The sequence below is a fragment of the Littorina saxatilis genome, linkage group LG12 (assembly GCF_037325665.1).
Source record: "Littorina saxatilis isolate snail1 linkage group LG12, US_GU_Lsax_2.0, whole genome shotgun sequence".
NCBI classification, from domain to species: domain Eukaryota; kingdom Metazoa; phylum Mollusca; class Gastropoda; order Littorinimorpha; family Littorinidae; genus Littorina; species Littorina saxatilis.
Window position 1 is genome coordinate 79803384 of NC_090256.1, and position 12500 is coordinate 79815883.

At 42.6% G+C, this 12500-nt stretch overlaps 2 protein-coding genes across 3 annotated transcripts in view; one reads left to right on the top strand and one right to left on the bottom strand.

Moving 5' to 3' along the window:
• The window catches only part of LOC138982877 (serine/arginine repetitive matrix protein 1-like), an 8671-nt gene extending 7281 nt beyond the window's left edge, over positions 1–1390 (top strand). Inside the window, exon 6 of the mRNA XM_070356271.1 lies at positions 1–1390. This exon is cut by the window's left edge and continues 100 nt beyond it. The gene's annotated coding sequence lies outside the window, so the exon portion shown is untranslated.
• A 296-nt stretch (positions 1391–1686) lies between these two features.
• LOC138982886 (alpha-(1,3)-fucosyltransferase C-like) lies at positions 1687–10636 on the bottom strand. Of its 2 annotated transcripts, XM_070356283.1 has the most exons (7): positions 9727–10636; positions 7400–8864; positions 6222–6482; positions 4906–5111; positions 4270–4390; positions 3295–3552; positions 1687–3038 (listed from the first exon to the last, which is right to left on the bottom strand). In XM_070356283.1, exons 2-7 carry the CDS (start codon positions 7850–7852, stop codon positions 2979–2981), a joined length of 1359 nt encoding a protein of 452 aa, XP_070212384.1. In that variant the 5' UTR covers positions 7853–8864; positions 9727–10636; the 3' UTR covers positions 1687–2978. The 2 variants fall into 2 exon arrangements, with proteins under 2 accessions (XP_070212384.1, XP_070212385.1); XM_070356284.1 differs by lacking the exon at positions 9727–10636 and having other exon boundaries at positions 7400–9655.
• Positions 10637–12500: the final 1864 nt, after the last annotated feature.

Consider the following 12500-nt stretch of genomic DNA (forward strand, 5'->3'; position numbering starts at 1 on the left):
TATAGCCGGCAGTGGTTTAAACAAAACTTTAGTCAATTTTTATCATGACAAGAAACAATGCATGGATTTTACGATTACTAACACAAGCATATATAGAGAATACTACATGGCTTGCTGTGTCGTACCAGATTTACACGAGTTGTTTTTTTAAATATTGAACTGCGAGCGAAAGCGAGCTGTTCACTATTTGAAAAAGTAACGAGTGTAAATCTGGTTCGACACAGCAAGCTATGTAGTATTCTGTTTTTCCTACATACTGTACTTACGTGTATTTTACTGAAAATGTCCTGCAGTCGAGGCAGCTAAATTGAAGACGCTTGTTTTGGAACCTCGATCTCTTCTAAAGCCTCGTGCAATCTATTACGTCAAAGTAAAGAAACGTCACTCTGAAAGCGTGGCGTGACGTGTTAGTTCTATAAATTCATCAAGGGTAATTAGCAAGCGCAATTTGTTTTTCTATAATGACGTTTGTCTCGGTGACTTTGGTATCATAAGCAGTGGAGAAAAAAAACAGGTCCCTGCCAGACTTGCTTGACATGACCTCATTTACATGATATACACACGTGTGATTTGAACGATTATTATCTCACGAGTGTCTCTCTCACGTATGTAGGATAAAATGCTTATTGTAAGCAATCATAGTAAGTACAAAACAAAGGTTAACATGACTAGCCGGCACTCTGTTCTCGTCTGTACTTTCTCTGTGTGTGTTATCGCAGTGAAAATCTTCTTTTGTCTGTACCTTCTCTCTGTCTGTAAATGACATCTATTCTTGTACGTTCCTGTTTTAAAAAAAGTTGCTGTGAAATATTATTTTCTCATTGTACATAATGTCTGAAAGTCTGTTTTCGTCTGTGTTCTTCAAACGATGTCAGGGAAATTTGATACTGTCTGTCCTAAATCACGGTGTATGCGTTTTCGTGGAAATTGTTTCTCGCTTGTGTTCTTCCTCTTCGTCTATTCCTTCCGGCTGTGTAAGACTTGACAAGCAGTTGGGGATCTAGTCTACCCTTTAAGTCCATTTGTCTGTTGTCTTTCAATTCTGTTTTCTGTTGTGTATTGACCTACGCTCTGATAATTGGTCTCGTCTGTATCAACTGAACATGTCCATCCAGAAATCTTTAATGTGTTTCCGAACGTGTTTATTGTCTTTTGCTTCTTTCTTCTTTCAAAGTACAAAACGTGTTGGACGTGCAGAGTGTGTGTAAGAAAGTGAGAGAGAGAGTCTGACGAACTTTGTAAATATGTTTAACTTATGGGCAAAAACTGCTAGCTACACCTTGATTGCATATCTGACTAAGGTTTGGTAAACATTTTTGTGATTCGAAAACGTCTTTGTGATATGGTGAACGCCCATTGTGATATGCAGTTATTACTTATTAAAATAACAATGAACAAATTTTTGTGTGAAAAAACTACTGATTTTGTGTGTGTGTGTGTGTGTGTGTGTGTGTGTGTGTGTGTGTGTGTGTGTGTGTGTGTGTGTGTGTGTGTGTGTGTGTGTGTGTGTATATTTTTTATAGAAAATTAGCCGTACGGAGACCAACGAAATGGCACGCCAATATATAGAAGAGCAAGACACACACACACACACACACACACACACACACACACACTCGTACACACACACACACACACACATACACACACACACAAACACAAACACACAAACACACACGAGTGAACAATTGTTGGTATTTTTGTGTTTAGCTTTCATTTTTTTACAAAATTCCCCCACTAGAAAATCAACTGAAAGGCAAAAAGATGCATAATTATGTATAAGTCGGCTGCAACAACAGTGTTGCGTGCAACAAGCTCACTGGAAGCTATGCTATTATCATCATCATCCTGATCAGATTCAAACATGCACACGTTAAAGACCATGTGTTGTGAAAATTACTATAGATCCGTCTGGGCTTTTTAACTGGTATGAGAGATTCCTTCCACTTAGACATACTCGTAATTATCCACAGCCCGATTCTGAGCCGACATTGTGTTTTTTTCTTTTCTAGTTTGCAAACACCTTTTTTCAAGACACATATATGTCAAACTGCGAGCTAAATTCAGCCAAAACATTCCCCACACTGCCCAGGAAGCGGCCAGGCTGATGGTTAATTTCTTATTAATATGTGGAAGGATGTGTAATGCCAAGCGGAAAGATGCTCTTATTCCATGATAAAGCTTTGCACACAGTCACATGTGCGTTGTTCCCATGAAAGTAAACGCGTGAAGGAAAGTATACCATTTTAAAGACACACTCGAGTCATTATCGTGGAAACTGTTCTGCTCACCATCTCATATTTAGCAAAGCTTTTGCACGGGAAAAGACCGTCAATTCCTCCACTTTCATCCCCCCCCCCCCCTCCGGAAAAAATCAATCAATCAATAAAAAAAACCCAATAAATAAACATAAAGAAACAAACATCGTGTCTGCTGCCTGAGCATAGCGAGACATTGTGGATGAATTAATATCGATGATTGACACTAGTGGTTTTTGAGAAATAACTGCACAACAAGATTTAGACTCTGTACAGGAAGCATCAGTTTAGACCGTTGATTTTTGGTATGTTTGCAAATGGAGGAATGGCCTTATCAAACCCTAGCGGGCCAGAGTTAAGACTGTGAGTCGAATCGTTAATACGGTCAGGACTGAACTTGCCTTCAAGCGACCAGTTCGTTGTTCTCACTAAAAGATCCTCACATAATTATAATGTCAGTGTCATTTAATCTGTCACACACAAACAGTCATAATACCACATTCTCGTAGTCAGTTCTGTTGCAAGTCAGTTGTTCTGGCCGATTTCATTGCACTGTGCCCGGTTGGTTTGAATGTCACAGAGATCTCACAGGTAGCGAGAATTGCAGGCTTGGCTCAGATCATTTCGGGCTGGTCGAGACCACACAGTCCCCACATCATGTGACAGGAGCAATTGGGAATCCTTGCGAGCCGCTGTGATTCGGTACTGATGACGTTCTCTTCAAAATCCAAGCATCTTGAAAATACCAAGATATACTTGCGTCCAGAAAACTTGATATTGCTGAAACAAAAATCGGAAAAAAAATCATTCTTGATTGAAACTCTTTATTACAAAAGAATTCGGCAAGACAGACAGACAGACAAAGACACGCACGCACGCACGCTTGCACGCAGACACACACACACACACACACAAACGACGGCGCACACACACACACACACGCACACACACACACACACACACACACACACACACACACACACACACACACACACACACACACACACACAATCAGGCGATTTCAATTCCAACCCACCGTGTATAAGGGGCAAGAATCCTGCGCCACCCAACCCTCCAGATCTTTGTAGACTTGCGGTTTTCTCCCCTTGTCATTCAGCGAATCGCAAATCTGACACCAGTCGGCGACAGGCGCGTGAATGACGTCATAATACTTCCGCCATGCAAAGTAAGAGTTGTAGATTTCAGGGTTTGTAGAAACCCGGTGTATATGTGCGGCGAGATTTTCAACGTTGCTGAAGTTATCGTAGTCTATGTAGGACCCGGGTATGGCAAACTGAAAGTTCGGAAAACAACAAATAATAATACAGAAGAAAATTACAGAAAGAAAAGTAAGTAAGAAGTAAAATGTAAGTAAGAAGTAAGCTGTTTGGTTCTATTTTCATAAATTATTCAAAAACTTGCCGAATAAAAATAGCCTGACCGTTTTTGATGAAATAGTGACTTCGGCTTCTTATACGACCACGCACTTCCTTAGTCATTAAAAGTTACGAAGTATTAAGGCTTTGTCTTTTGCTCCTTGGGTCGTGTATTCACATAATGTTTCGATATGATGAATGTTGCATGTACAGAGCGCTGCACGAGTTTACATTTGTTTCTTTAATCAACGTCTCACACAGTTTAAGATTGTGACAGAAGTCGATAACATACAAGCTGGCCGATTCCAGACGAGAACTGATGAACTGATGGTCGACAGATGACCGTGCCGGGCGGACGGACAGACAGTCGAACACAGATAGACGGACTAACGGACGGAAAAAACCCAGACGGACGAACACAATACACACACACACACACACACACACACACACACACACACACACACAAACACGCACAAACACACACTAACACACACACACACATACACTCAAACACACACACACACACATATACCCACACTTACTCACACTCCTTCCTTACCCCCTGCCTCCACCCCCGCCCCCGCCACCCCATATGGCACAAACAACAGTACCCACCCATCCCCGACACACACCTTTTGATAATCGGCCCCTCCACTGACGATGGGAATTTGAAGCCTGCGGTAGGCGTTCCACAACTTCTCTGTGATGTAGTCACGGCAGTACCCGTTCTCAAAGGCCAACACAAACTGGTACCTGCAGTATACAATATAAAATAAATTATACATGAAACGCGTGCAACGACTACACTCTAAATTTACATATTGCATCTTTCGCACCGTAACGGTTTTAGTTTCATTATAAAACCGGTTTTTTACACACACAACATTACCTGTGTATCAGAAAGGAAACAACAACAACAACAACAACAACAACCACAACATCAACAACAACAAACTTCATCATATCTCTATCGCTACTTCACATCTCCGCCAAACAACAAGAACAAGAAGAACAAGAAGAACAACAACAACACCTTCACCACCACCACTACCTAGACCACCACCACCACCACCACCACCACCACCACCACCACCAACAACAACAACAACAACAACAACAACAACAACCGCCATCATATCACTACCGCCATTTCACATCTCCGCCAAACACGCCAACGTACAGTAACAGCCAAACGGAACCCAAATCCGTCGACCAACACACAGTACAGCTAATTACCAAGCTGACCACACGCAATGATTGATCCTCACCTGGCAAAGGTACGCTCACACTGGTCATTGTCCTTCGGACACTGGTACTTCCCACAGTCGCCGAACTCATCAATGGGCAGGTATTGTTTAAGCTGCGCCACCTTTTTGTAGCGGCGTCCGGGATCACGACAATTGCTGGACGCAAAAAATATGATTCGGTCGTGAAGTCGGTAGACGTCTTCGTCGACTTCTCCTGTCGTGTTCGTCTGGAGACATAAATGCACGTGAACTACGTAGACAGGCGAGTAACAATGCGTTTGTTAAGACGATGTGAGGCACTAAAATGACAAAAATTAAACTTGGAAAATACATGGAATAACTTAGTTTTCTGGGTAGTTATTGAAGTGACTTATAACAAGAAATGAAACATTTACGAAAACTAAAGGACATAGACTGCCGTCGCTATGGAAACTGACATAAACAGTGCCATATTGGATTTCTAGGAAACGGTTTTACAGCAACATCATACATCAGAAATCCTTAATATTTGGCACAAAGATACTCATGACTTTTATTTACAATCATAGAGAACGATTGTATGAGAAAATACTACAGTTGAATTTATATTAATTTTTGAAATAAGGATTAATGAATATGCGGTTAATATAGATTCAACTGTAGTCTTTCGTTCTATATGATTGTAGATGAAAGTCATGTGTATCTTTTTGCCAAATATCATGCATTTCTGATGTATGACGTCGCTGTAAAACCGTTTCCTAAAAATCCAATGTATGGCGGCTGTTTCCATAGCAACGGCGATCTGTGTCCATTAATATTTACAAGTTTTTCATTCATTGTTATAAGTCACTTCAATAACTACCGAGAAAACTAGGTTATTCCATGCATTCTCCAAGTTTAATTTTAGTGCCACACATCGCCTTAAGGGCAGACGGATGGGTGGTCAAACAGACAGACAGGCAGATGGAGAGACGGACAAAATAACAAACACACACAAAGTTCTCATTGTGATGAATTGCTATTATCGGTGTTTGATGTCCCTTCAGCGCCGTTACTTCCTGCCAAAAACGGAGCCCAGCTAATTGTATCCCTGAAAGCTGTCCCAAAGCTGTCCTGAAAGCTGTCCTGAAAGCTGTCCCAGAGAAGACTTCGTGAAGTCCTTTCATCGAGTAGGGCCTATTCAGTGCCAAAGCGTCGTGCAGCGAGCTTCGTGGAGCAGACTTCGAGAAGTCCACTTCGCCCAATTAATGTCAGGCTTCAGACAGGCATAAGTGTACCTTCCAATGAAAAATAACAACACCACCACCTCCACCACCTCCACCACCACCACCACAACAACAACAACAACAACAACTCACCTCACTTTGCACCGCTTCCGAGTCGGAGTCCACCACATCGTTGCGATCGTCACTGGCGTTGTTAGGGAGGGGGACCCTGGCCCCCTCACCGTCCTCGCTGTCGCTGTAGTCGTAGTAGCCGCCTTTCTCCACGTAGTCGCCGTAGGGAGAAAAGATGTCGGCGTCCGCGCGATACCACGAGGTCCAGTTGAAGACGTTGTTGAACCGACGCAGGTGGAGGAAAATGTAGTACGGTGGTTCTGAGTTGTGGAGTATCCAAACCTGTCAGATGTGTGTTGTGGTTTTCAGCTCTGTTATTGGCAGTGGTAGTGTTAAAGTGTCGTTGTAGTTTTCATCGTCGTCAATTTCGTCAATTTCGTCAATTTCGTTGTCATCATCATGCATCGTCTTTGTATTTGTTGTCGTAATCATGACGAGGATTATGATGGTCGTCGTAGTCGCCATCATCATCATCATCGTCATCGTCGTCGTCGTCGTCATCATCATCATCATCATCATCATCATCATTATCATCATCATCGTCGTTGTCGTCGTCGTCTTCTTCTTCGTTGTCATTTTCATCATCATCATGAGAGGAACCAAACATCAGCATCAGCAACACAGGGTACAGCAGATGCTCGTGATAATGACTAGAAATATTTAATTATAACGAATTAACTCGATGCAAATTATATGACACAGCAGAATGTTACGTGAACCTGATGATAAGGAGCGCGCTCTATGGATCTACACGATGGCAACGTACCGCATGTGTTCCTATTGATCTGGGAACTGAGTTCACACGTGTCATTATTCGTGCACTCTGAGTTCACACGTGTCATTATTCGTGCACTCTGAACACAGTTGTGATACTCTCCAGCGCAGGGAATGAATCAGTATTATATAAATTGTGCAACACAATTATTGCGACAACTTTGGTAACCAAATCAAAGCACTCATTCCCGTGCCAGTTCATTCCAACTTTCTATGCCATCTAAGGCACTCAACTTGGCTTTCTGGCACAATTTTCAGACTCCAAGATTATTTTACAAGGGTCAAGCAACCGCCGCTCAAAAAAGGGTAACTCAAATCGACAAGCACAACTTTGCAACTTTTGCATACGAGAGAAAAGGCAAATTGATTGCCTTTCCAGAACGGGTTGGTTTGTTTAGCCACGGGCTTTCGATAATTGTACTTACCTGCCAAGGCGGGTGTTCAGGAAGTTCAGTGTCGTCATTGAGAGCTAGAGCTCGGGCGTTGAACATTACGGCATCCACCTCCTCCACCCTCCGCTTGTCCAAGCTGATCTCGCAGTTGGACACTGGGCATGTCTTGAAGGGGTCACTGGTCTCGCGCCACGCACGTGACTCAAAGAACCCGGTCCACAGCAAAACCACCTTGTTCTCCACTGACCTAGTTCCCCGGATGACGTCATCAGACCCGTCGCCGTCATGGCCGAATGTGGTTAGAAAGACGTCTTTGGCGGTGTCCCCTACGTACTTGTAGTTTGCGATTTCTCCGCCAGGGATCAACAGGAACATTAACAGCAAGGGGAATAATACGATGACGTACAGCAAGTTCCGGTTCCGGTTGGAAATACTGGAAGGTGCTTGCAGACGACAGCGCCGCCAGAAGCGCCACAGAGCGGCCATGGGAGATGACTCTTTTTTATGTCGGTTTAACTCTTTGCCTGCTTCATTTTTGTGTAATTGGGAGCATGTTTGTTGTCATTATAACTTGACACGTTGCCTGCTTTATTTTTGTATAAACAGTATTTCCATAGTAGGTTTGATTTAACACTTCATTTGACTTATTGTTTTCTCAACAGCTTGTATTAGTAGTACCTTGATCTACCACGGTAAAACATTCAGACATCTTGCACAGTTTTCTCAGAGCTTGTATTAGTAGTACCTTGATCTACCACGGTAAAACATTCAGACATCTTGCACAGTTTTCTCAACAGCTTGTATTAGTAGTACCTTGATCTACCACGGTAAAACATTCAGACATCTTGCACAGTTTTCTCAACAGCTTGTATTAGTAGTACCTTGATCTACCACGGTAAAACATTCAGACATCTTGCACAGTTTTCTCAGAGCTTGTATTAGTAGTACCTTGATCTACCACGGTAAAACATTCAGACATCTTGCACAGTTTTCTCAACAGCTTGTATTAGTAGTACCTTGATCTACCACGGTAAAACATTCAGACATCTTGCACAGTTTTCTCAGAGCTTGTATTAGTAGTACCTTGATCTACCACGGTAAAACATTCAGACATCTTGCACAGTTTTCTCAACAGCTTGTATTAGTAGTACCTTGATCTACCACGGTAAAACATTCAGACATCTTGCACAGTTTTCTCAACAGCTTGTATTAGTAGTACCTTGATCTACCACGGTAAAACATTCAGACATCTTGCACAGTTTTCTCAACAGCTTGTATTAGTAGTACCTTGATCTACCACGGTAAAACATTCAGACATCTTGCACAGTTTTCTCAACAGCTTGTATTAGTAGTACCTTGATCTACCACGGTAAAACATTCAGACATCTTGCTCAGTTTTCTCAACAGCTTGTATTAGTAGTACCTTGATCTACCACGGTAAAACATTCAGACATCTTGCACAGTTTTCTCAGTCAAACTTCTGTTGTCTGTTTTTCTCCTGGTCAAAAATATATGGACATGAACATATCATGAATTCAATATAAACATGAACACTTCAACCGTGATTTTTCGAGAAGGGCGGGGATAGACTCGCAGAAATCATCACCATGCAGTTTGGTGAAAACTTCACAGTATGAAGAACCACTGACTTTTTTCCTCACAGAACAGTTTGCAAACTTAGCTGTACAAATGAGCACTCTCCTATTCATAGAAGGATGTGCACATTTATCTGTACCAATGAACACTCTCCTATTCACAGAAGGATGTGCATATTTATCTGTACCAATGAACACTTTCCTATTCACAGAAGAGTTTGCAAATTTATCTTTACCAATGAATACTTTCCTATTCACAGAATGGTTTGCAAACTTAGCTGTCCCAATGAACACTTTCCTATTCACAGAATGGTTTTCAAACTTAGGTGTCCCAATGAACACTTTCCTATTCACAGAATGGTTTTCAAACTTAGCTGTCCCAATGAACACTTACCTATTCATAGAATGGTTTGCAAACTAAGCTGTCCCAATAAATATTTCCCTATTCACAGAATGGTTTGCAAACTTAGCTGTCCCAATGTGAACACTTTCCTATTCACAGAATGGTTTGCAAACTTGGTTGTGACAATGAACACTTTCTGGTCTACCGAAACATTTGCCGGTTCACTGCATCTTCTACTGAAGAAGCTTACCCGTGTAGGGTTTGCTACACCGCAGACGCTGCAAAAACATGAGTTTTCTGTGTTACCTACGGCTGTACTAAACTGTTTTACCTACGGCTGTACTAAACTGTTTTACCTGCAGCTGTACTAAACTGTTTTACCTGCAGCTGTACTAAACTACGGCTGTACTAAACTGTTTTACCTGCAGCTGTACTAAACTGCCCGTCCAAACCGTTTTATCTACATTGACTGTGATGTTCAAGGCCCGAAGTGGGATGTATTGATCAGGGGAGGTCGCTGGTTTGGCTAATTACCAGATGGCTGTGTTAACGAACACGAGTCCTCATAATGTCAACGCTCCGCTAGTGTGTAAGCGGCAATCATAGTCTTTAGGTTTTCATCGGCTTGATACGTATCTTTTAAAGGAGCGTTCCTTCTCGTGTCAGTGCGGAGTGAATGGAAATGAAGAGACAGACAGGCTCTCCAAAGCAGGCAGCAGCTTGAATCAGACAGACCCCCCAGTCTCCTTCCATGAAGCAAAGACCATCATCAAGAGCTGTCTCCACACCCAGTAGAAGAACCGTCTGAGCATCCACACAGAAGATGATGACATCGAACGCCTCACAAGAGCACAACAAGGTTACCATCTTCAGGCTCCGGACGTGTCACTGCCGGCTCCTAGCGCACACGTATAGGATGGAAATCTCCCACACGGCCGAATGCCCAAGTGGAACAGGCATGCAGACGCCAGAGCATGTACTTTAGACATGCCCAACCTTTGCGGACCTGAGAAGTAAATTCTGGACAGAGATTGTCGACCTAAAAGAGAAACCGTGGAGCACAACGGAGTCCCTGCGGCGAACTGCAAACTCCATCACGTCAACAACCTTGACAGTGTAGCATGGCAACGGGATCGCAGAAGAAGAAGAAGGAGTGTCAGTAAGCCTGTTCATCACCTCAGATCTGTACAGGATTTTACACGGGGCAAGGCAACCCTTTTTATTCAGAGTGGGACACCTATATGTCACTCAACTAAATTAATTCAGCAGATACTTATGTAAATGACCCATTCTGCACATAATGCAAGCACGCTATTTCTTTCTGGTATGTGTCCAAGTAAAAACAACAACAACAACAACAACAACAACAACAACAACAAAACAGAAAACCAAATAATTAAATTAAAAAGCATTCATTTTAAAGGCCTTAAAACCGGAAGACTGCACCTAATTAGCGTAGCCGTCTGACTTGCATTTGTTTTGCACTTTGGTACTGCAAGTGTTTGTGCTGACAAAAATAATTGAATATGTACACACACAATCTCATTTACTATTGCGCCAGCTTCGGTTACACAAATGTCACACGGAGGAGAGTAACTTTCCTCGTAAATTCTGCATAATCGAGTTTTGTCATTGTTAATTATGACATTTTTTGAAGGGTCAAACAAGAGCAAAAATAGGGTCTGTTGGGAAATCGGCCGTCTTGACCACCTCACCTGTACTGGGTGCCCCATGGATTGCCACCTTGACGTGGTCGGGGGGCTTGCGTGCCTCAGCGACCCATAGAGCTGTGCCGGCGGGAGATCCGTCTCCTGGTAGGGCCACCCAAGCCGGACAGGTCGAAGGGTAGAGGCGTGACAAAGCGCAACCCACTGGTCCTCCAGGTTGGGGGTTGGGCACTGGGCTAACAACCCAGTCCGTTAAAAAAAAGCTTGTTACGGAAACAGCAACAAAGAAAACCAACATTACCTAATGTGACGGGCTTCCAGGGTCATTTTATGCTGCCCTAACTTGCCAACAGGCATAACGGGCAGTAAGTAAGTTAGGAAATCGGAAACATGGATTTTTTTCTTGGCCTCAGTAATGCAGAGGGACACGGAACACCATCCATATTTGCTTCTGGGCGACTCTTGTTGAGAGCACAAGCTGTCGCGTGCACTATTTGTGAAGAGAAAAAAAATTAATAATGAGGCATTCATAATAGATATCTTGATCAATAAGAAATGCACAGGGATTTTGTGATAATTGCAGCTGGCTATCCTACGTACTACCGCTCAGAAAATGAGGACAACTCTATCCGTCCATCACAGGACACTCACCATTAGCTTGTATTTAAACGCGATTGCACATGATCGCCTGACATATAGATCTCAGTTGAACAGTTTAGAATTTAAGCGTATCATCTGCAGGCGAGAAAGACAAAAAAACCAAAACAAAACAACAACAACATCAACAACAACATCAACAGCACACAACAACAATGCAGAAAAACAGAACAGAAGTTCGACGTCCAAAGTTAAAGGCACCGTAAGCCTCCCGTAAACCATCACAGATACGGTCAGGCTTTTACACACAGTACAAACACCCTTTCATTTAAACACTCACCGATTGAGAACATCCTAGGTGGCCTCCGTAAAGAGCGAACAATTTTCAAAGAATTTATTTTTGCGTGGTTTATCTTACCCCTGAGCCATCGTGAACCCGTGTGATCCAGTTTCCCTTGTTCACAATGTAGTCGTCAGTTAGTCATTTGAATGCGACTCGATGTGAGCTTATCTACAATAGCATGTTTTTATGCACGAAACAAACGGCTGTGGTTCACAAGAACTCCAGCGATGGCTTTTGACTGTTGAGAGGAACGGCGATATGCATAAACCGTCGTCTGCTACGACCCTTGCGTGACCCTGCTTCCGGGCTTTTCTTTTTTCAACCTTTCACAACTTCGAATTGTACTGATCTTGTCTTGATGAAAAAAGAATTCTTTTATGATTAAAGAATGTTTGTGTAACAAGTTGTCAATTTATTATTTAGATTTTAAAAGTTAGGTCTAGCGCAAAAACGCACCACGGTCCAAAAACATTTTGATAATCATCGATTCACGGCTATCGCCAGTTTACATCGATAGAATGAGACCCGAAGGGAAGTAACTCATGTTTGACCTGAGTTCAGGATGGGTCCAAAAAGTGTTCGAGACAAT